The sequence below is a fragment of the Callionymus lyra genome, chromosome 12, assembly GCF_982586985.1.
Source record: "Callionymus lyra chromosome 12, fCalLyr1.hap1.1, whole genome shotgun sequence".
Lineage (NCBI taxonomy): Eukaryota > Metazoa > Chordata > Actinopteri > Syngnathiformes > Callionymidae > Callionymus > Callionymus lyra.
This window is the reverse complement of record NC_141829.1, coordinates 26041754-26065650: the sequence shown is the minus strand read 5'-3', so window position 1 is coordinate 26065650 and position 23897 is coordinate 26041754. Positions and strand designations below refer to the sequence as shown.

At 39.5% G+C, this 23897-nt stretch overlaps 2 protein-coding genes across 4 annotated transcripts; one reads left to right on the top strand and one right to left on the bottom strand.

Annotated features, from left to right (window-relative positions):
* Window positions 1-4235: 4235 nt before the first annotated feature.
* Window positions 4236-17325, top strand: arhgef49 (Rho guanine nucleotide exchange factor 49). 3 transcript variants are annotated; one of them, XM_087804183.1, is made up of 6 exons: window positions 4236-5731; window positions 9400-9589; window positions 10608-10824; window positions 11486-12075; window positions 13826-13971; window positions 14237-17325. In XM_087804183.1, the coding sequence occupies exons 1-6, from the start codon at window positions 4236-4238 to the stop codon at window positions 15069-15071; spliced, it is 3474 nt and encodes a 1157-aa protein (XP_087660309.1). In that variant the 3' UTR covers window positions 15072-17325. The 3 variants fall into 3 exon arrangements, with proteins under 3 accessions (XP_087660309.1, XP_087660311.1, XP_087660310.1); XM_087804185.1 differs by having other exon boundaries at window positions 4269-5731; window positions 10611-10824; XM_087804184.1 differs by having other exon boundaries at window positions 4269-5731; window positions 9400-9598; window positions 10614-10824.
* An 89-nt stretch (window positions 17326-17414) lies between these two features.
* tsn (translin) lies at window positions 17415-23060 on the bottom strand. The gene is made up of 6 exons (XM_087804182.1): window positions 22921-23060; window positions 22434-22527; window positions 22268-22364; window positions 21256-21371; window positions 21107-21186; window positions 17415-18580 (listed from the first exon to the last, which is right to left on the bottom strand). Exons 1-6 carry the CDS (start codon window positions 22984-22986, stop codon window positions 18350-18352), a joined length of 684 nt encoding a protein of 227 aa, XP_087660308.1. The 5' UTR covers window positions 22987-23060; the 3' UTR covers window positions 17415-18349.
* Window positions 23061-23897: the final 837 nt, after the last annotated feature.

The following is a 23897-nucleotide window of genomic DNA, read 5'->3' as shown; positions in this document are numbered from 1 at the left end:
GAATGATAAATAATTATACTGTTTGCATAGTTCACTCAATGAATGTTGCCTATGGATTACTAGGGAAAGATGGTAAGAAGACAGTTATTTAGGGGCATGGATACACAGAAGAAGGACACAAAGAGTAAATTAGTAGGTGTGACTGGATGAATAATAGGTAATGGTAGGAAATGCAATCCCAAAAGAGAAAGACAAAAGGATTTGGTTTAACAAGTGATGAGATAAAACGGTAACATCATTCACTTGTATGTGAAAACTATGAATAACACTGAGGCAGACAATGTTACCTCCCTTTTCAGTGTGAACACACTTGAAAAATGAGAAACACAACTGTAGTTGCCATTGACAAGAAAAAGCTCCTCTGGTCAAGCTATCAATCTTGTGATCCTCTTGAGAAAAGTGGTTGCAGGAAGTCGCCTAGAAAGTGTCAGTTGCTTGTCAAGGCGGGGTTGATTTTAGAGCTGCATCTGTGGGGGAGGGACCATGTGACCAAAAACTGACCACGCTAGTATGTTTAACATTAGATACCGGATCCTATATAGATATAACATAGTTACTTGGGCACCATGAGGGCAAAAGCTGCCATCTCTGCCAAAAACAATAAGCAATAAAACTCTCTGCCACAAGAAACCTACTCCGTATTAACTTTAGAAAAGTCGTAATTTGGAACGCAGATCCAAAATGGAAATGGTAATTTGCGCCTCATTCTAAAAGCAACATACATAGACTTTAACATGAATAAATTAAAAAATAATGAATTCATGAATTCTTGATCAATAACGGTAGACGGTAGAAAAAAACTGAATTAAATGAACAATATAACAAGAGGAATAATTGTCTAAAGATGTAAATAATACATAATACATACAACATCCCACTGTGAGAGTGAGACTAAATTTCCAGGTAAGTGGTTTTGATTTGGCTTTGATTTCAAAGTTAATCAATACAGCCTACATCCACAAACACCTTGGAAAAATCAACCACTTCATCATGTAATAGAAACATGTTCACGTGTGAGGACACGTGTTCACAGCAATACACTATTATGAAAATTAGTCAAGTGAAGAGTGGATTATATCAGGATTATATATATTATCCAGCAAGTAATTACAGCATTTAATTATGAATATATTTCTAATGATACATCTGGATTAATCCTCCAAGAGTTTCTGCACATTTTCTATATGCAACAAACTATTAAGATTGTAAAAATAGCTCACAATCAAAACAAATCCTCAACTTCAGTGGCTATGATTACTATGTTTATTTGTATCTTATTTTGTGAGGTTTCATTAACATCACTTGGATTAATGTAATTTAATTGCTTTATGAGGAACGATGACTGAGTCTATTAGTTCATTTCTGCCTGCTGTGCAAGCGCACACAAACACACGTAATCTCTCTCCTGACAGAGACCCACTAATTATGTAATTGACTCACGATCTAATTCCATTTGTGGGAGCAGAGCAAGGTTTGTTTTACAGTATCAGGATTCATCCGCCACTCAACCCGAAGTCTTGGCTGCTCTCATTTTGCCTGCTAGCTTGAAGCTCTCTGTGTTCTGAGCGCAGGCATTTGACGGTTTCCCTTTTCTTCCACTTTTCTTGTAGCTGGACCTGAAAGACTCGCTGCAAGCTTCAAACTCTGCGCTGGAAGGGAGAACTGGTGCTCTGGGATTGATCAGATGACCTGCTGGAGGAGAAAAGGCGCCATAGAAAAAGATGGGGTAAGTTTAGTAGACACTGATTCAACGTCAGTAACTGCAGGAGTTACTTTCCTCATCCCCAGGTAGATAAACTCTCCACCCCTGGATGTGGAAATTTACAAATATTTTGGAACAAAAATACATTTTGGACCCCGAGGCACTTTTAAGAAGAAAGAGGCGGGGGGAAAATGAGATCTGGATGGGGAAAAATATTTGACCTGACAAATCCTTCATCATGGCTGTTTTTAAAATCATAGAAATACCTTAAGTTGTCCTTCCAGAATACCTCAGGTGACCCAGAGAGAGGCTTTTTTTTTGCGTTCTTCGCATTGTTCAAAGATATTCAGAAATAATTAAGAAAGAGAGGTATTCAAAGCTGCACCAGAGGCTCCTCAGTTTGTCCTGGTGACAGAAGGCGCGTGGCCATGGTGGAGACCTCCAGAGAGCCTTTGAGCTGGCAGTAACTCAACCAGAGAGCGAAGAAGGCCTGCTGAGCCGCCTGCTGTCCGCCGCTACAACACACACCGCTCGTTAAATTCTTTTCACTCGCCATAGCTTTTTTAACCTACACGAGCAAATATATATGCGCGTGTGTGTGTGTGTGTGCGTGCGTGTAATAACCTCAGCAGTGGTAACCTTTATATGCACTTGAAGATAAAAGCAGCTCCCAGAGATAAAACAGGCGTACTGGAATATTAACCCCAGGGCAATAATTATGCTGGATATTCCATTAAAGGGATTTTATTTCCACTCTTGATGTGCATAGTACATACATGGATGCTGATTTATTTAGAGACATGATTTTTATTTTTAGGGTAGGAAATTAGAAATGTATCTTGTCATCGTCTTCGCTGGTAAATCAGGAAGAAGCAGCTATTTATAAGTGAGTTAGGATGAAGAATTAGATTCTCAATGTTATAATGTTTTCCTCTCAACTAAATTTCAAATACAAAGACTGCGTCTAAAAGAACTTCAGCACAGTAACAAATCAGCTGAATATTATTTATTATTATAAATCTAATTAAACCAGGTTTATACAGTTTTAACTGTTTTAAGAACTACACAGGTGTTGTAAGATATGTGTTCTCAGTCGATGCAACAGCATAAGTCTTAATGGTTGGGTCAAAGTACAGGTATAAATATAATGAACACCAGGCCAAGACCCCTCAGACTTTGAAGTTTAGAATGGAGCTACTTGCAAAGCTAAAGTGGCTGAATCCTTAAATCTCAGCTTCTCTGTCATGAATTGAGATTTGTCCATTATGAGAGTGGCCTTCTAAAGGAGGACGCCGGCCTTCTTGTGTGTTAGCAGCAGTCACAATTAACATAGATTTAAGTTTTACTATTCACCCAGCGCTGCTGTGACGATCCGCCTGAGACAAATGTAAATGGTGGTGGAAGCAGACAAATGAACATACTTCTCCAGTCTCTTCATCATTTCACAGAGCTTTTGGGTCACACCAGAGGACTTGTTTCCGGTTTCTTCTTTCGGCCTAGTCTTTCTCTCACGCTCTTGAGAAAAGGGGCAATAATCCCTTCGTTATGATTCTTGAAGCATAGAAAGAAGAGCTTGAGGGGGAATATGAGGAGCAGTTTATTGAAACGCAGTGTGATTTTTCTTGTGAAGTATGCATGCTTGGGAGCTCAGAATACATTTGGTGTTGCATTGATATCAGTCGTGCAGCTCTCAGGGTTTCACAGAATGACATTTGCTCTAGTTTTCTAATATGGTTCGGCCATATCACATTGACATCCTTTGTCACGCCTCTGTTATCCTGCCCCTCAAAGCAAGTGTTCCACCCCCAGAAGACTCATTGGCTTTCCCCAGATACAAATTGTTCCCCCTGCATAAGGGTAGCTGATAATATTGTTACTCCAATTGCTAAATTGTCTAAAAATGTAGGCAAAATAAAGCATCTATCAATCTATGATAATAACCATACCTTCTTGCTTTCACCCACGTTTGTTTTACTAGTTGATATAAACACAATACATTTGTTGTCTGCCATGAGTCATCACGGACCATTGAGGAGTCCTTTTATCGAAACAACTGAATTAAATCGATGGCACAGTAAGAAGTGAGGACGTGTGATATTGATGTCATGACGAGATAATTTATCGCTCAGTATTCTTTTCTGGCCAAGCTGCCTCAGAGAATAACATGCATAATTATTTCCTCTCTTTATTAATTAATTTACTAATTGTTTCATTTGCAATAGAAATTTCAATGTATTATTTTTTCATTCATAGTATTGTTCAGAGCATAATAATAGACATGCTGTATGTTAAACTGTTGTTTTTGAGCTTTGGAAAATCTAAATTCTCTCTAGATTTTGACCAATAGCTTGCTAATACTGGTTAGAGGGAAGTAGAGTTGCAACAAATAAAATACTTACTTTGAAGTTAGTTTTCTAAAGTTGCATTGAGGATCCAAGACATGTCTTGAATTGTCTTTTTTTAATCATTGCAGGTCGATTATGCCTTTCTTTGCCACGTATCTGTGTGAGGGCCACTACAAGAGGCCAAAGACATGCCAGATGTGAACCTCCCCACATCATGTGACTACCCCTCTTCCTCCTCGTCCAACGCAGCTTCAACAAGCCCACTTGCTGGCTGCACCTCCCCACTGGATCTCATCATGGATATGGAGCCCTGCATTCCAGACCTCCCCTTGTCTCCTGACAACCTGTCCTCCTTTTCCCATCACAGAACCGGCCACTTTCCTGGGCCAATGTTTCCCCTCATGGCCAGGTGTAACAGTGGCACACTTCCCACCCACCTGGGCTTAAGGCATTGTTCCAGCAAAAAGGGCCAGGACGAGATTGCGCAAGGGCAAGAGAAGGGTCTGGCATATTGTGGCCCCATAGTGAACAGCAGGGGTAGGCCTTACAGGAGTATGGAGAACCTGAATTGGAACAATCTATCTGATTCAGGTCTTTATGCTTACATTGCTGCACCCTACAGGAGTGTAGACAGTGAGTTGATTTTGCGCTACACCTCTACAAGTCACTGGTATGACGGGCCTCCAGATGAGTCCTTGCTGGGAACTCATGGATTAATGCCCAATCCAGACAGACTTGCATACTACCCACGTCACAGTATACCAAGAAAGGACCTGCCACTGCTCCCTCAGCTGCTCTTCCCTGGTACTGTGGATGAATGGGAAGCCAAGAAAGGCCTTAGGGATAAGCTGCGTCTCCAGAGTGCAAGATCAGCTGTAAAACCTCTGCCTATGAGGCCCCAGGTGACCTCCAATGCTCAACCCCTCAGCCTGGAAAGGGGGGTCCATCAAAAACCCTTACTAGGATCAAAGTCACAGATCTCAGCACGTCACTGCCCTGATGAAATCAAGCAAGAAGTTTTGAGGCGTCTCAAACTCAGGAGACAAAATAGTAGCCCTAACCTAGCACTGAGTGTCTCACATTCTAGCCCCAAATTAGTCAAGACGTCCATCACAACCGAAAACATTGCAGGGACAAATAATTGTCCTGATTCTCAATCAGAGGGTCAGCGTGTCCCTGTGGGACCCCTTTATATACCAACTTTTGAGGAGTTTAAAAGGATGAGGCAAGCAGAGAACGAGCAGTCCACTGTAGATCCTGATCATTCCAACACACTTCTACCTCCATCTGACTCGACAAGCCTTCAAGAAAAGATCTTGGCAGACAACAGGAGGACAGTAAGCAGCAGTGAAGTTCTTTGCAACAGCAGCGTTTCTGACGCAACCACTTTTTCTCCAATCCGCACTGGCCCATCTCCTCGCTCACCTCTGCAGCCCTTGGCCAATACAGTCCAGGAAAAGGTGACGTCTGCCACTGGAGAGGAAGTCGCAGCCTGGCGTCGGAGGAGCAGCTTGGAACCAACTGGATCGGTTCCTTTTCCCCCGCACAGGGATAAGGGGGATCGGCCCTCCAGTTGCTGCCCTGCGCTTCTGATGGAAGGAACAGACTTGTCCAATTATGGAGCAAAGATATATAAACTGAAGGAGGGTCTTTTAGGCTCAGCGCTGGACCTTATCAAGAAAAGGTGGGTCTCCATAAAGAAGTTTATATTTTGTCATTTTTTGGCTCATTCTTTAGCTAAAAGATTAAAAAAAAAACATCTGAAGGGCAACTAATGGGATGATTTGATTGTCTCTTAAATTGATCTTGGACCTCTATTGTACTTATCAGTATGTGTCTGTTTGTACAAAACTCTACTTTAATTAAATTACCTGTATATATATTAGAAAATGTGCTTTAGCCCCACCCACAGAAAATGTCTGGAGATGTTCCAACCCCACTCTGCTGTAATTGGTCATGCATCAATGTTTGTCACCATGCAATTATTACATCTTAATGGACTCTGCTCTCGCAACCTTTTGTTTGCCAACATTTCAGACGGGGGAGAAAACTTTATAAAGTAACTTAGAAAAACATGGTAATGATAAGGGAGTTACTACATCTTGAAGAAGAAGACTTCAACATTTGAAACATGTGAGTGAGTCATGAGAGTTGGGTTTTCACATTAGATGCCAATTGACTTATAATTTAAAGTTGGTGGCAAAGTTCTACTTTCTTGTGGTCGTATTTAAAAATAAGTGCTTCATTGTGAAGTATGTGGTATCAGTATTCTATATAGCCTCTAATCAAATGCTCTTTTGTTTGAATGTCTTCACCTGAAAGGTTTTTTTTTTTTTTACTATATAGCCATCTGCTAATAGTTTTTTTTCAGAGAGTTAGCCCAGTCATCCAAATAAGACCAAGAGTTGGGCAGAACATTTCTTTAAAATAATACTTTTTCATTTGAAAATCAAGATCAATGTTTGCGTGGAGGGAAAAAAAAGGAAAACATCAAGCAAAGATTAACCTGTTTATAACAATGATGGACAAAGTATGTGCTTGTTTAACTGAGGGTTACTTGTGTGTGTGTGTGTGTGTGTGTGTGTGTGTTCTGGTGTTCTTGGTCCTCTGGTTGTCTTATCTTGTTGGTCAGTTAATGTGATAACAGCTCCTGAGCTGACAGTCTTGGCTCCGATAGACGGAAAGTTGTGGGCAGCTGGCATCAGGTCGGAAAATCTGCTGAGTTAAACGACTGCTCTCCTAAATGTAAAAAAAAAAACGGCTCAGCTCTTCGTTTGTAGATGTCTGCACAAAGTACACTCGGTGCTTTATGAATCCAAGTGTATTTTTCTTGCATGTTAAATCATCCTTTCGCAACACTTTCATGATAAATTATTTATTGATTGAACATGACGCCTTACACTAATTTGTTTATTATAATCAAATTTCTATTTCCTCAATAAAAATATAGAGAAGTGAATATCATGTTATTATTTTTGGAGTTTATGTGCTTATCTGGCATGCATGGCCGGGATTATGACTCAAGCCGGGGTGAACTAGAGAGGATTATCATCATAGGATTGTGTCAGTAAAAGTGTGCCTGTGTGTGCGACTGTGTGCCTATGTATGTGTGTGTTTCTAGACAAAGTTTGGACAGACCAATACTATCAAAGTATTCCAACATCATTGTAAAGTGAGGCCATAAAATTGTGGTTAGAAATCATTGATCCAAAAATGTGGAAGCCTACATTTTTAAACATAGTAAATCAATAATGGGTTTTGCATTATCAAAATAACATTCCCAGTTTTTAATTGACGCTTGTTGAGAATATACATACATAAAATCTTACACATGCATAAATAACTATCTACAGACACATCTACAGTGGAGATGTGGGTCATTTACAGTCTTAATGTCAGCCATTAGTATTGTGTAGCTGTGTTCAAATGATTAATCTTAAGTAACCCCTCGTATGTGAGCACACAATTTTAGCTGGTAAGCTGCTTTTAAAACGACCATGCCAGAAGGATGTTTGTTGTCACCGTTGAAGTGGTGAAACTGCAGCGAAGCACAAGCAGGATTTTAAATAAGAAATCATTTAAAGACTTAAGGCAATTGGAGACACTGGGAGGAAACTGGTTTAAGGACAGAGTTGAGCACAAAATATCATATAACTGGCACTTTTATCCAAATTGACTTGTTGTTCAGCAAGAATCATCAAATATCTTTTCTGGGATTCATACCCATGACTTCTTACCTCAACAAAAAACTATTTTCTCAATCTAGACAGATTCACAGGCAGATATTAGCTACTCTCACTGAATTGTAGTATTAAATGGTAACTCTGAGATCATCCCTACATTTTGTCACTAAAATCATTATAATCGTCAGTCTTTGTCGTCGTTCATCCATCACTCATCCATCCATCCATCCATCCATCATCAATCCCATTAGAAGCTTCTCTTAAGTATGACATAGTAACAAGCTGCAAAAACATTTAAATATTTGTATTATTTACCTTTTTATTAACTGTGAATTAATATGTGATCTAATTCATCTCTTAATTTGATGTAGTGGAGAGAAGTCATTGAGTGTTTTTCATTTAAATTCATGATAGTTCATCGAGTCATTCATTGATTTGGCTTGAACTGATGCAGTTCTATTTATTTACATTCTCTTGTATTTAAGACTGGAGTCGCTGTAACCTTTAGTTCCCACCAGCAGCATTGAACATTTTTCTGTGTTCTTTTGTCTAAATCATTAGAAAATAAAAATAAAACATCAGGTCTTGCCTTTAGTGAACACATCAAGAGTATAATACAATCCACCAGGCCATTGACTGGTCAGCTTGTAGTTTGATTATCCAGCATTAGTCAAATATGAGTGAAAAGTGTGACGTGGAGGATGTAGAGCATAGATCCATCACATGCTGTGTTCCCCCATTGAATTAAGTGATTTCTTCTGCTGCATCACTTGGTTATCGACGGCAAACGCCATGAATAAAATGTCTTTAATGATGCCCCATCTCAGAGTGCATCGATTGAACCCTCAGAGATGTATTCATTACATCTTCATTCAGAAAAAGACACCAGCTTCTACTTTTTTTATGTTTAGCCTTTATTTGTGTATTTGTGAAAGTATCTGTAGTTAGTGCTACAACCTCATGCTTCCATCTACCAGTTTATAAAGTCTGTTTATATATATAAAAAACAGTCGAATGTGGCTCAAAGTGTCTTCCCATATTGATCCCTAACATTCTACACCGCAATTATAAATATTTAACTTGGAGTCATACACATATACTGATATGAAGCAACCTATTTTGACTGGATACCAGTGGTCCTGTCATTTGTAGTCATGTGTCAAGTTATGTGACGCTTGGGAGGGATTTGCAGTTACATAAGCACAGATTGAGATTGCTAATACTGCCAGTTTAGGGTTATAGAAGAACACATGGGCAACAAAAGCGAAATACTTTTTGATTGTGTTGAAAGTTCAGCCAAGATAGCCAGTGAAAATATTAAAAAATGTAAAAAATAATAAACCCTTTTCATTGACTTAATGTGGTATGTGTGGGAAAGGATGTATTTGTGGTTCTGTGCAAGACTCAGACACGGGTGTTTATGTGTACTGATGTGTCCTTTGATTTCGCACGTGTCTGAGGTGTGTGCTAAAGTGTGAGTTGACTGGCGTGGTCGCTGTCAGGATTATAAATCAAGCCTTTCTCCTCCTGCTGTTTCCTGTTTTCTCCCGCTTCCTCCTCACCCTCTTATACTCCCCTACCTCCTGTTCATCCCCCACCCCTCCCCTCCTCGTGCCTGCTATGTCCTCCCCTACTTTACCCTCGCTCACCCATCCCCTCCCTCCACCAGCTGCAGTGCAGAGATCTCCGCCGAGGCCCCCGTCAGGCTGTCAGGTGACCGGGACGGAGGCACCGCCGCCCCCTCGGCCGACAGTCAGCCTCCCGCCGTTGCCATGGCAACGTCGGCAACGGCCTGCGGAGCCGAGACTGCCGACCAGACGCCCGCAAGAGGACGTGAAGGCGGAGAAGCAGAAGAATGCGTAAATATTGTTTTTCTTTTTTTCATGCCCGTCATCTCCATCTATTTCCATTTAGTTTTTGTTCTGGGATGGCGAGAGGGCTGCGACACACACATTTGACACATGCGCTGATGCAGAGGTATTCGTGGAGACAGAAGGAGCTCGCAGCGCTCCATCTTCTAGCAGCAGTCTGAGGATGCAAGGAAAGAGGATTATGCTCCAGCAGCTGGCGGCTGGTCCTTCTGCGCTGCTTTCTGTCAGCCATATGTAGACAAGCGGCAGGAGAAAGCGAGGGAATGTGCACGCATATTTCTAATCAGTGGGTGATGAAGTGGAGGTGGAAGAGCAAGGTGAGATGCTTGCTGTATGTTGTTGGATCAGATTTGCCGTTACATTGCTGTTCCGGCGCACACGTGTGCAGGATGATGCCGATCTGCAATCAATAATCACAGCTGTTGTAAACAGAAGGCAGCCATTTTTTTAACGTTGCTCTTCTCATCAAAGCCAAATGTTCCTTTTTTTCATCTATGTTTTCTTCATGGTTCCCTTGCTGACTCACCCGCTAACATGAAGCCATAGAGATTAAGTCTGCTGGAATCCTTGTACATTAGTAAAGCTGCTGAGCTTCAGATGTGAAAATTCATTTGCATTCCAACTGCAATCTCATAATCCAGTGACGACTGTCCTTCATGAGGCTGTTAATCCTGTTTCTGTCACAATTCACTTTCTTCGCCATTAAGACGTGTACCAGGCGTATTATTCAGGCAACTAGAGGAGGATCGTCATATGTCCCTGCAATATGACCTTTGAACTGGAGTTGGATGTTAAAATGTATTTATTTTTGGTTCCCATTTTGGTGCATCTTTGAACTGTGCCTCATTGTGGTTCCTTGTCAGCTCTGCACTACGATTATGTAATGATGTCATGGAATGCAAGAGTCCATAAAAAAAAACCCCAACATATTTCCTCATCATTCTCCTTCAAGTGTTCTCTGTTGCTATAGCGACATCCATTGTCTGATTGACACTTGTGTTCTCAGCAGCAGCAGCAACAGCAGCATGCTGGACTGGGCTGCAGGCGCTCCAGCTCGGATGCTGCATATGAGCAGGCCGAGACGGTGAGGGCGCAGCGGGAGTGTCGTCTCCGGCCCCACTACAGCGACCCCATGCCGGCCGACGCCTCCAAGCGCAAGCAGCTAGAAATGAAGATCGCTGCCGCAGCCAGGAACCATGGCTATCGGCGAGACAGAGACAGCGGTGAGTCTGCAGCCAGCCACGTACATCAGACTCAGAATTTGATATTGTATTTTTAGTTGAAGGAATTATTAAATAATAAAGTCCATTCATGCATTAAGAATCCTTACTTTCCCTGAAGTCATGTCTGAGCTAGAAAGACCCTGTGTAGTGATTTCAGTGTGATCTCATGTCAACAGAGAAACATCATATCAGGTGGCATACATTATATCGCCTAACCTCACTATCAGTACAGCACAAAATTAACAAGTTAATCAACAACTTCCATGATTCAAGAATTGTGTTCACAGCCTTATGTAGTTCCTTGCTGAAATTTGCATTGAAATGCAGTGTTTTAACCACTAGACCACTAGGGTTGTGGAAAAAAAAACAACTTCATTACGTCCTCCACAGCTAAAGGAACAATTAAACCCTGCAAGATTCTGGTGATGACTGAGGATGAGAGGATAGTATACAGCTGGCTCCAGTTGCTTTTTAAAGCGGATGTCTAAACATATTTTGGATTTAAGTTCTAGAACTTCAACCAGAAAAGAAGTTCTCAAAGTAAGTAAAACGTAAAGATTCTTGGGGCATATTTAAACAGAACTACAGGCATGTTCATTACATATACATGACAGTATCAGATAAACCCAATTTTTGTTTGAACCGTATGCTCTTCTTTCAGCTCCAGCAGCAATCAGAGGTCGCTCAGAACCCACCGGGGAGGAGCGACCGGTCAGTCTGGGCATCACCCGGTCCGGTCAGCACCGCTGGAGCACCATCAGCAGCCTGAGCGCCGACAGCGGTGTGGTCGGCCTGAGTGACGAGCGGGAAGAGGAGGACGGTGAGCCCCGTCGCCATCGTTACAGCGGCGGCGCTGAGGTGGAGCGGGTGGACAGTGGCATCGGCCCGGGCTTGTCCCGCACCTGGAAACGACCATTAGCCTCTCTCAGAACCTGGGAGGTGCAGAGACCGTGTCCAGACTGTGGTCAGAGGGACGGGGCCTCCCGGGAGAGAGGGGAGAGTATGTGCGATCGCTGCTCCAAGCTGCGTACCGAGAGAAAGGAAGCCATACTGGAGTTCCTGAACACAGAGTGCAGCTATGGGGAGGACCTGCGCATCATCAAGGAGGAGTTTTACGGACCCATGCAGAATGCTGGACTGCTGACCAGTGAGCAGCTCACTGTGGTGTTTGGAAATGTCCAAGAGCTCATAGAGGTTAATGACCGCTTCACAGAACATCTACAGGAGAGCATCGACCAGGCATTTGACCAGGTAAGTCTCACACACACAGACACACAGGCTGTCAAGGCTTAAAGCCGGCTACTCTTATGTAAGTGACCTTCAGTTATTAACATGTCTGTTTCCTTTTATTATGGGCTACTGCTGACTCGCACTGAAGTGGAATACAAACTTGAATTTATAGTTTCCATGTCAGAGTCTCACTGTAATTTAGCAGTTTGACCACTTTTATGTTGTTATGTAGGTTGATGAAGGAGCTGTAATGACAAACATACATTGATGCATAAAGGAAGCGAAGATCGTTGCATTGTTAATCAGTAAATACGGAGTGGCTGAGGAACACTTTCCTCACTCAGAGTTACACTTATTGTATATATCGTTTGGCATCACCTATGGAAATGTCCCAATCTTACTGTGAACATTAGAACAATCAAATGATGCTCAGTATTAGTTTTTAAATAATTATTAACTTTCTTATATTTCATTAAAAAGTTGTTTAATTTGCATTTAATTATGCTTGTTTTGTAAAACACGATTCATTTCTACTGATGTGAAACAAAAAGGGCCTAACTTTAAGTTCTCAGTGCTTCTGCCAAAACATACTTGGTTGTAACATCCTGTTAAAGAACATAGCATCAAATTATCCAGAATTAAAGACCCACAATCTGCCATTGTATACATATTTGATTCCTGAAAGAACATCTCAGAAATTATGCTAAAAAAGAGAGTTCTGATGGACACTCCTACATTAGGCTAGCCTGCCTGTCGTATCATAGTTCAAGCCAGTGAAAACTCCATCTGTGTGCTAGAATTTAACTTGTGCAAAATCTTCTTCCCATAAAATATTGAACTGAAGTTGGATTTTTAGAGAAAAGGGTCATTAAATGACCATGTGCTCTGCTATGTAAGAGTCTGAAACTGACCTCATCAGCAACAGCATCAAGAGTGAGGAAAATGAGGAACAGCTGTCTGATTTATTTTTTGATGAGGAGGATTGAGGTGACAAAGGGAGCTGTTTTCATGAGAGGAAAAACATGGTGACGGATGAATGGTAAACAATCAAGCGTACTTGTTAGAAGGGGAGAAAGGATTTAGGGACCTGATCACCAGCTTGGAGGCAGAAGGAGAGTCGCTTTGTTAGTTTAAAATGTTTGATACTGCTTTATTCTCCCTGAGATGTTAGTTTAAAAACAAAAAGACCCCATTTCGCAGTGCATTATGGGATAAAAGGTGACAAATTGATTGACATTATGTACTGGTAGTTGCAATAGATAATAATACAATTAATAGGACCAATAGCACGAATAATACTATATATCTGGGGACTTCAACACTAAATACAAACCTTGGAAAGATGTTTTGTGGCATCTAGTTGATTACAGGTACAATGTACAACGTGGAGTGTACAGGCATAATAATATCAATGTTAAGATTTGGGATGCAGTGTTCTCGCCAGTGGTTTATTTTCTTTATTTTCTGCCTTTATTTCACAAATATGGACCTCAAAATGCAGGAAATAGTGTTTTAAAGTGTTACAAACTCCACTTCTGCTGTTTTAGGTTAAATGACAGCAAATTCAAGATATAAGGGGGTTATTGGCACCCTGGAATATAATTGAGAGTAAAATGTGAACTAACTTTGTTGATGCTTGGGGAACATGTAAGGACAATACACATCAGTGAATAAAAGCCCTAATTCTAGCATGTTACTGATGTGCAATGAACAGAGAGCGTGAATATCTTTCCTCGCGTTAACTGTTTGCTCTCGTATGGAATGACTGCAGGGAGATGAAGATCTGCTGACGGTTTGCATTGGAGAGATATTTTTGGAGTTCGTCAACATGTTGCCCGCCTTCCAGACCTACTGCTTGCAGCAGTCTGCATCGGTCAACATGCTCAACACACTGGAAAAGGAGAAAGAGCTGCTCAGGTACAGAAACAATTGATGGAGTCTTCTTGAGGATTCTCTGTGTGGAATAGTTGCTGTGGGAGGGTTTTCTTGTTCCTGCCACATCTGTTCTGTGTGATTCTTCATAAAAGAGGCAGCAAGGCATTACTAATTCATAAGACTATTTTCAGAGGCGTGCAGCAGAAATTATCTGTATTTTTAGAAGAAACACTTGCTAAACAGTCAGGCAACAAAGGACTTTTCCTGGACACGCAAAGTTCTTAAATTTGTTTCTCTCTTTTCTCAGAATCTTCCTGGATGTTTCCCAAAATGACAACACAGCTTTGCGGAGAATGAATCTACGCTCTTTCTTAATGGCACCTCTTCAGCGGGTTACTAAATACCCTTTGCTGTTAAGCAGAATAATTAAAGTCACCCCTGAATGTCACCCTGAATTTGCACGTCTCCGCGAGGCTAAGAGCAGAGTGGAGTCCCACCTGGAGCACATAAACATGAAGACAAAACAAGAGGGAAACGGTGTCACCTGGTCGCTTCGCTCATTTCGACGTGACAGTCGCAAAAACCGCGAGGTCATCAATATTGAAATGCGGGAAATGTCGATGAAAACCTTGGGCTGGGCGAGAGAGTCAACACGGTTCATAATGGAAGGACCCCTTCAGTTGTCCCAACCGGCAGATGGGCAGTGGGTGAAAAAGGGCAGCAAGGCGCTCAAGTTCCAGAATGTCCAGACACTTCTAATGGTGAGGACCAAACGTGTTGGTGAAATCCATGGACAAGTGACCGACCTCGTCTCCCGAGGGGATCCTGGAGAGGGAGGTGGAGAGAGCATCCAAGACGGAGTTCTAGTTCTGATTAAGGACAAAAGCAGCGGGAAGTTCACTGTGCTCAGAGAGCCGATCAACCTAGGAAACTGTGTTGTATCCATGGACCCAGAATGTGAGGACACATTCGAAGTGCTGGATATCCGACGGGAGTCTTTTGTTTTCCGGGCCTCTGAAAAATCTCGCACTCAGCAGTGGTTCCATCAGATAAAGCGATACACCCGTGACTTGGGCTCGTGGAGAAAAAGACGTAATGCTCTGCCGAACATCATGATTAATACAAGTCAGACCCGCTCCTGAAACTTACCTTGCTGTAAATAACTGGAACGCCACTAAAACATACTTCTTGAGCCTCTGCTCCAGTTTTGTAGGTCTCAGTAGAAAAGTATTTCTCAGTGTCTTACCAGGACATGAATCCTAAAGCACTTTTTTTTTTTTACCAATGGGAAGTGCATCCGACTTAAAAGGTGAAGATTTACCTTGAGGTGTTTGTTTGGACAACCAAAAACATGGGCTTTTTGTTGGCCTTGATTGTAATGACTGTTTCGTCCTGGCCTGAAGAGGCGGGTTCACAGTAAAGTCTGTTGGTAGCATGACGAAACACTACTGACTGCAAAGAGTTTTTTCTACCTGTGTGTGAGTGCTGGGTCTAACACTGGATTTAATGAATCTGCTGAGAATTTTTCTTATATTTATGTTTGTAGTCATTGGTCTCTGTACTGTCCTCTAGTGTCAGGTAGTGGCAAACCAACAGTTCCAAGTCCGACCAACAAGAACAGCAATAATCTCCGGGTTTCTTACAGTAGCTTCCGTTTATCATGTGTTTGTTTGTCAATTTTGTGTTGTTTTTTTCTGGTTAACTGCAAAATAATAACATGATGTATTTAACTGCTGTAGTTATCATGATTTTTACCCTTTTGCATTGCTTTGAAACCGCAAGATACATTCAGCACATTGACATACAGTCTACAAACTAGTTATCTAAGCTAGTTGGCCAGATATAGATTCAGCGACTGCTTGCGCAGTGTGTTCAAACTACGCTAATGCACAAAAACAAAAAAACCTAAGGGTCACCATGGTACATTCTGTTGTTTGATGTTGTTGGTTTCCTCTAAATTGTTTATTCATTCCTTTCCAACAATTACCTCAACAAGGTTGCGGGGGCGAAAACCTTTCCTAGCTACATAGGACACCAATTCTGTGCTAGCTTCTTTGCATGGTAAGCTAACTTAATATTTCTCACAAAAAAAAATAAAACATGATTCTAAGGCTTGCAAACTTGTTAGCCGGAAATAAGAAATTCTTTCATATTCTGATTTATTTAAATATCCAATGGTAGAAAAACTAGTAATGGTTACTGTCACAATTAACACATATTTTTATATGTCAATATAAGAAGTTTTTCAGATGTCTTTGTCTAACCAGTATTAGTATTAGCAATGCCTGCCTCCTCCAGCCCAATCAACTAAATCCATCTCTTACACATCTTGACAGAGATGGAATCAACTTTTTTTTTAAGTTCGGCAGGTTCTTCTGAGAGGGAAACTCATTAAGGTTTTTTTTTTAACCTTTTTGGCATCTGATGAGAAATGCTAATATTGAGTAGGTTTTGCTTTGTAAACGTTCCAGTAGGGTAGTGGTCAAAAACAAAAAATGTGATTAGGTTCCTTCATTGTACAAACTGCTCAGTTCAAAAACATCCTATAGATGCTTTATTAGTAGAAATGTAATTGGGGCCATTGACCTCATTTATGGAAAAGATTCTTTGGGCATGAGGCAACCGGGGATCACAGCCAGATACAGATATAACATTAAAAAAAAAAATTCTGAATTTTTAGAGTAAGAAATGAAAATTCTAGTATCATTAAAAGTAAATAACCTTTGTCACAGTAAAACAAACTGCACTTCAAACTAAAATAGTGTGCAACATAATCCATCTCGGTAAATAAGAAATGAAGGTGATTGAGGTGAACATCATTTAAATGATAACTCTTATCTTTGAATTTGACATGTTGGGTGGAGGACAAAGAAATAATTAAGATAGAACACCAAGAATGAAAAGACATTCAGACTCATACTTCCTGCTGAGGACAGTTTGGTAAATATACATTTTTTGTTTGGCCCGCAACCTTGACTGATAAAAGGTTTCAGCCCCTGGCATGATAAAGTTTGACGACCTTGATCTAGATCTGGAAGAGAAACATCAATTGTGTATTTCTGTTGTTTCCCATTGTCATCATAATACTTACTGGAAAATTCTCATTTTCTCAAAATGAACCTCACCTTTGACATCAGAGCTGTGGTGTAGCTCAGTGCTGCAGTGCCTTTGCATGAGGACTAGTTGAGGGAAAAACTCACTGTGAATCACCCGTTTTATTTCTCAAGGCTTTAAGTTTGATGCACTTTACTTTTTTGTTCCTCATCTTTAAAACTGATCCGAGCATTTAAGGTGAACCAAAAGTCTTATTGAACTCTGATGCTGTCTGTAATATTTATAGTAGCAAAATCACTGTGTTTGGAGGACAGCAATGCTTCCTCACACCAACATCTGCTGTTACTTCCCCGCTGTAATATATTGTGAATCATATTAAAAGATTTTAAACCAGCACATTGTGGTCCTTGAGGAAAGAAAATTCATACAAATGTGTTTACTCTTTTATGATCAGAAAAACAAAACATAGAGGAATGTCATTTTCACTGGAAAAAGAACTGCGAAGCTAAGAAGGTGGGTACAGAAATACAAATACATCAAAACATCACATGCAGAACAGATTATAGTACAAAACAACATATTCTTTTTTGATGATAAGACATGTTAGTGTATCCTTTTAGCTTCTTTGGCTCATGTAACACACTTGCTATATGCTCAAGAGTAGAAAAATGTTTTACCGTGAGTTCCTTTGTTTGAACAGTGTATGGATACAGCATCGTCACAAGGACGTTAACATTATGTTGACCGTTTTTTTATGACCAATAAATTATTTCCTTCAAAAAGAAATCTCATTTTACTATTTAAAGAAGTTCCCACTCAATAAGCACAAGTCTACTAATAATCAGATGATGTTACTAAATATACTAATACTTAACTATTTTAGACATTAACTAGAATTTTTTTCAATTTCGCCAATAGGTTAAAGAGCATTACAGACCTCTCCATTAATATCTTCAAAAAGTCTAGCCGAATTGAAATGACCACCACAAACTTCAAAATAAAACTCAGAACCTTTACCAGGTTAAGTCAAACAACTATGAGCAACTGACCTAAACTGAACAAACCAAATGTTGGAGCAGATTCTTGTCAGTTGCTTGAAATAGGAAAGTGTTGGAAAAAAATCAACAAGTCAGAAAACTCTTGCAAAAAGCACTGTACTGAATAAACATGTCCACCAAAACAGAATTGTTCAAAAACAACAACAAACGTGACATGGTATAAGAAGAAAGTCGATCTCTGACACTGTTGTCGGTTGTCACTCTGGACTCATCTCCCTCATCGAGATGTCCAGCCTAAGGTCAGCAGAAGCTGAACTGGGGTGAAGACTGGGAAAATGGACCTCCACCTTCATCTTCCTCTCCTGCCTCTATTTGTCTCCACTTTTCTCGGCCTCCTTTGTAAGACCCCTGATAGAGAGATCATAGACCACCTCCTCAATCTTCTTCACGTCGTACTTCAGCCCGTCATAACGTTTGCGCAGAGGATCGTTCTTCAGGCTGAGCAGACGGAAGCCGGAGTCCAGCTCGTTGATAAAGTTGGAGATGCGGAGAGGCCGAGTGTAGTCACCTGCAGTCACGCTGTTGACCGCCAACCTGGACTGAGACCAAAAGAAAAATTCAATAATTCAATATAATATTCATTCCATTTTGCTGGCGTGTGTAAATTTCCACCTGAACTGATCAATACAACAAAGTATAAAATGTAAATCCACTTGTTACTAATGATAACATCTTTCCCAAAATAAACCAATGAAAACTCCCATATATCCATATTCTTGCTAACAGCTGCTTCCAACACCAGCAGCAAGGCCTTTAACTGTGTCTTATGTCCCGTTTAAACTTTTGTAACTGATGTCTATTCACTGTCTGTAGTTTAATTGCAATTCTACATTAATCCTGTTTTAGCTAAACCAATATTCTGTGCTTTCTTTTGCTGTTGTGCGTCAAGTTACATTGTTTGATGTTCATTTTCTGTTTTGTTATGAGTAAATCTGGGTCTAAAATGTGTTAAATTAATAAATTAAAATGAGTCTTTTCATTCTTGATAATATTAGCATTGGTATTTTTATTCTTCTAGTATCAACATGCAATGTTGCCAACCAAATTTTGAATCATCGTTTGTTTCACCGCTCTTATATTGTGTTAGGGTTAACTGGTACAGGGTTAAGACGACATGAACACAACGCAACATTATTGTTGATTTCAATTAAATATGCATTTCTTTAAAATGTCCTCCTTTCATGCGTTTTTTTTCTAATTAAATAAATACTTCAGATTAAACAAATACAAAGCATGTATTTGTGATATTAAAGTTGAAGCCCACAAATACTGCTCCAAAATGAATCTTCTAATGTATGTCAGGATATAAGCGTTGCTCCCTTATTCCTGAGTTTTATCTCAAGTTGCAGTCACACAGAGATTTCGATAAGTTTGGTTGTGACTGCTGGTACTCTTCTGCCATGTTGTTGAGACACTGGTAGCATTTAAGACATACAGCTTTCATACACTGGTCCTCACCAGTTTCTGTTTTATTTCAGATTTTTTTAATTTTCTAATGATTTAGACAATAGAACAAGGCAATTTTCAGGCCTGCTGGTGGAAACTAAGCTGGTGGCAACACTTGGGACTAGTCTCAAATAGAGCAGAATGTAAATGACTAGAATATCAAAACCATTCACGACTTAATTAACTGACGGTTTTTTTGTCATATTTAATCATTGAACACGATTTTACATGTTTAAATGTACCATTGCTGTAGTGATATAGTAAAAGTTCTCTAAATATTGTGATTAATACATTTATAATGAAAAATACAATAAATGACACTTTCGTCTACAAAACATGTTTCAACTGGCTCTTCCCAAACATGATTTCACCCCAAAATAATACTCAGCATGTTTGTTTAAATGTAACTGTCAAAATGATCGTTTATTCCAGCAATTAGTTTTACAAGGTGAAACTAATGTACGAAATTGGTTCAACATGCAACTAAAGATATTTCAAGCATTTATTTGGTATAACTTTGTAGATAATGGCTTACAATTTATTAAAACCTGAAAAAAATTGAAAATTTGAATATCAGAATATCACATACAATTAACAGAAAGAGGATTTTAAATCGAGAAGGTGTATGTCAGGAGATTTTAGAACACTTCAGCAGACAAGCTTTATGGAAATGCTTTATTTTCCAACAGAATATGACACCTGCCCACACTGCCAAAAGTACCTAAACCTGGTTAAACAACCATCAGATTAAAGTGCTTGATTGGCCAGCAAACTCACCAGACCTCAAACCCATAGAGAATTTATGGGTCCTTGCCAAGAGAAAAATGAGAGATTGAATAATGCAGCAGAGCTGAAGACCGCTATCAAAGCATCCTTGTCTTCCATAAAACCTGAGCAGTGCCACAGTAAGTAAGTCATTTTTATTTGTATAGCGCTTTTCCAGGCCAGGGTCACAAATCGCTTAAACAATCAAAACAATATTCAATAAAGTATATATTTTAAAGATCAAGATAAAACTGATAACACAACAGTTCCAGAATATCAAGGAAAATCCTGAACAAATGGAGTCAGTAGACTCCATCAAGCGCAAAGAGAGAGGAAGATCGTTCCAAAGCTTAGGAGCAACAGCCTGGAAGGATTTCTCTCCTCTGGTCCTGAACCCTGTGAGAGGAACCATCAGTAGATTCTGATCCACAGACCTCAGAGCCTGAGCTGGGGTGTAAGGCTGGATCAGATCAGTGATGTAAGGAGGTGAGTAAGGAGGAGGAAATGTGTCACAGGGTGATAGCATCCATGCCACGCTGCATTGGGGCAGTAATTCATGTAAAAGGGGCCTGAACCCAAGTACATTTGCTAGATTAAACCTTTCAGAGGGTCAATATCTCTCTATATCTTCCTTTCTTTTAATTGTATGTCATATTCTAATTTTTTTGAAGATTTTCAATTTTAAGGTTTTCATCATTTGTTTGCCATAAAAATCAAAATTACATCAAATGAAGGCTTGAATGTCATGTCATACATTAGTTTAACCTTCTAAATCGAATTGCTGGAATAAACAAATCTTTGCACTATATTCTAATTGAGTTTTACCTGTATATATATTTATTTATTTCACTCACAAGCTCACTGGCCATGATCAGCACCCCGGCCAGGTAGTCCTCTACATCCAGGTGGAAGCCTTTCTCTCTCACTACATGAACTGCAAAAAAAGAAGAGGTCAGGCTGCTGTCTGAATCTCACACATGCAAGGCACTGAGGCGCCACCTACTGTCCAGAATCTGGGCGACTTCCTCCCTCGTAACCAGACTTTCATTCTCCAGGTAGACAACAAATGCTGCCAGGAACACCAATCGCTGCAGAACAAACCTCCAGTGCTCATGGAACCTAAGTGGATGAAGAAATATAGTAAAATAAGAATCTATAAATATACTAGCACATGGATAAAGATGTATTTTTAATGAAATGCTAACTGTACCTACTGATTTATCCATCTATCTATCTATCTTTAACAAACCATTTCTTTAGTTAAATCTTACATTTATACTCCAACTATACAACTTCATATAAACTTTTGTTTGCCTCTTTATGTGAAAAATCAGTCATTAATGGAAAGTGATTTGTAGACAATATGGATCTGTGTGCTACTATTATTAGATCACATACAGTAGCTATATTTGTTTCTTATTTACCATAGGACCAGTAATAATTTATAAAAGTTCATTCTACAAAGTGAATTTTTTTTTAAATGAAATTAATGTTAATCCAAAAATAGTGATCTATTTGTATCTAATAAAGGGCACGACAATAAAAATAAATAAATTCAGCAGCTTAAAGGCTTTATTTTGTTAAAGTATAAATAATAATAAATGGATTAAATAATGATGAACTAAATGCCTATTTGAAATTGAGGAATATTTTAGTATTGTCGGAAAAAATAACACATTCATGCTAAATATGTGTTTTTATTGATTGAATATAGAGGCCCAGACGTGTGATAACATGTTTACAAAATACAGTGTAACCCTTCATTGAGAATCAGCTCAACACGAACAGGATTTGACACATTAAAAATAACAATAGCTCCTTGAATGTCATCTTTTCTAGAAGATTCAAAGAGAGGACTAGAGCCCTCTGGGCTCATATAGACAGATAAACTTTATTGATCCCTCTGGAGGACTTCGGGAAAGTAACTGTTCTCCTGCAGCAGATGTTTCTTTGCTTGTATTAAGTGAAAGATGATATCTTAATAGAAATACTTAAAATGCTCTTTGGTGTCTTACCTGTAGTACTGTTCAGAAGGAAATTTGGTCTTCAGGTCTGCTATATGTGTCCTAACAGTGCAAAACAACTCTCTTGCTTTTGTACATTTCTCTGGAACTGATGGAAGACACAAGACCATGTTAAAATATAGAAAGCAAAGAAATATCGCTTTAAGAAAAGACTCACTCTCTTTAAAGCCAGAAGGTTGGTGGACACTTTGCAGGACAGTGAGGATTTCCCTGGCAGTCTGCTCCAGGACTTGGACCACCTTCCTAATTTCCTACAACACAGAATGTGAATATGAATATGAAGGGTTCTGCTTGGAATGTTTAAAAATATATATTTTATGACAAATATAATACCATATAAAACTAATCATTAACCTGACTTACTTCTGGTACATTACTTCTTTGTGCTGGAAATCATTAATATACAATTGACCAAGAATTCAAAGATAGTAAATTGGTATTCTAAGCCCCAAAAGTGGACACATTGATAGCTGACTTACATTTAAAACGGGTTTGTGCAAATGTCCAATTCACTTAACAAAAGCGCAAGACTATAACTCGAAACAAATAATAATAATAACAATGAGTTCAAAATCCAAGTGTGTTTTTTGTGTAAAAGAAGTGCTATAGCGTGTAGCTAACAGTGCTAGCCGCTGCATCCATACCTCTCTGATGTCCTGGTCAACGCTGAGGAATCCCTGGATGTAACTAAACATTTCTGTGACCGACATTATGGAGTTAAAGTCTGGACGTTAAGAGTCGACGGTTTAGACAACAACGTGCACGAGAGCAACCTGACCGCTTACTTGCGGCGCGTTGAATTGACGTCACTCACAAAAAAGCTCGCACGGTTGTCATGCGACAATAAAACTCAAAGTACCTTAAAAATCATTTTTTCAATACCTAATACGTTAATAAACATTTTCTTTTTAATCATTATATATTGAATTAAATTATACTGAAATACGTATTTTTCATCATACTTTTGTGTGAATATTTAATACATCATACTATCGTAATTCATTCAATGTTACACACACCATCATCCACAACACTATACATGAAAAGCACGTTTAAAAAGTATAAGAAACACGTAAGTTTTAAAATAAAATACATTTAAAAAAACGACATAAATCAGCCTGCAGATGGCGACAAATCTACAAAAGGCACAACGAAATGAAACATTAGTTGCGTTCATGGACTTTCGTAAATTAGTGTTCATGGAAGCGCCAAACCGTAATTTACTTTTATGGAAAAAAGCACAATCTCAAATATCCGCTCTAAGTTTTGTATTTTTTATTAAAAAATAACTTTTATATTTAAAATACATTTTAAAATATAGCTAGATAGAAAAGTAACTGTTTGTTTTTTTATTATTAATCACCAGTCGGCAATATATTACATTTCCTATGCGTATTTGAACGCACCTCTCAATGTGCAGCAGCTGACGCACAAATACTGTCCAAGATTTCTCTCTTGTTGCGCTCTTAGTCAAGTGACTGAAAACTGTGATCGCGGGCGTGTTTGTCCACCTCATGCTTTCATTTGAGTTTTTAACACAAATGTCATTCTTTACGCGTGAGCTATAAAGATGACTCTCAGTGTCGCTGGACTCCTGTGATATGAACAAAACCTCCGCAGA

What these genes read in the sequence shown, in the direction of transcription:
- arhgef49 (XM_087804183.1), top strand. Translation starts at nt 4,236, where the DNA reads ATGCCAGATGTGAACCTCCCCACATCATGTGACTACCCCTCTTCCTCC. An exon ending in CTGGACCTTATCAAGAAAAG is followed by an intron (nt 5,732 to 9,399) that starts GTGGGTCTCCAT and finishes TCCCTCCACCAG; the next exon opens with CTGCAGTGCAGAGATCTCCG. An exon ending in TCGGCGAGACAGAGACAGCG is followed by an intron (nt 10,825 to 11,485) that starts GTGAGTCTGCAG and finishes CTCTTCTTTCAG; the next exon opens with CTCCAGCAGCAATCAGAGGT.
- tsn (XM_087804182.1), bottom strand. Translation starts at nt 22,986, where the DNA reads ATGTCGGTCACAGAAATGTTTAGTTACATCCAGGGATTCCTCAGCGTT. An exon ending in TTGACCAGGACATCAGAGAG is followed by an intron (nt 22,528 to 22,920) that starts GTATGGATGCAG and finishes TCTGTGTTGTAG; the next exon opens with GAAATTAGGAAGGTGGTCCA. An exon ending in TGATCATGGCCAGTGAGCTT is followed by an intron (nt 18,581 to 21,106) that starts GTGAGTGAAATA and finishes TTTTGGTCTCAG; the next exon opens with TCCAGGTTGGCGGTCAACAG.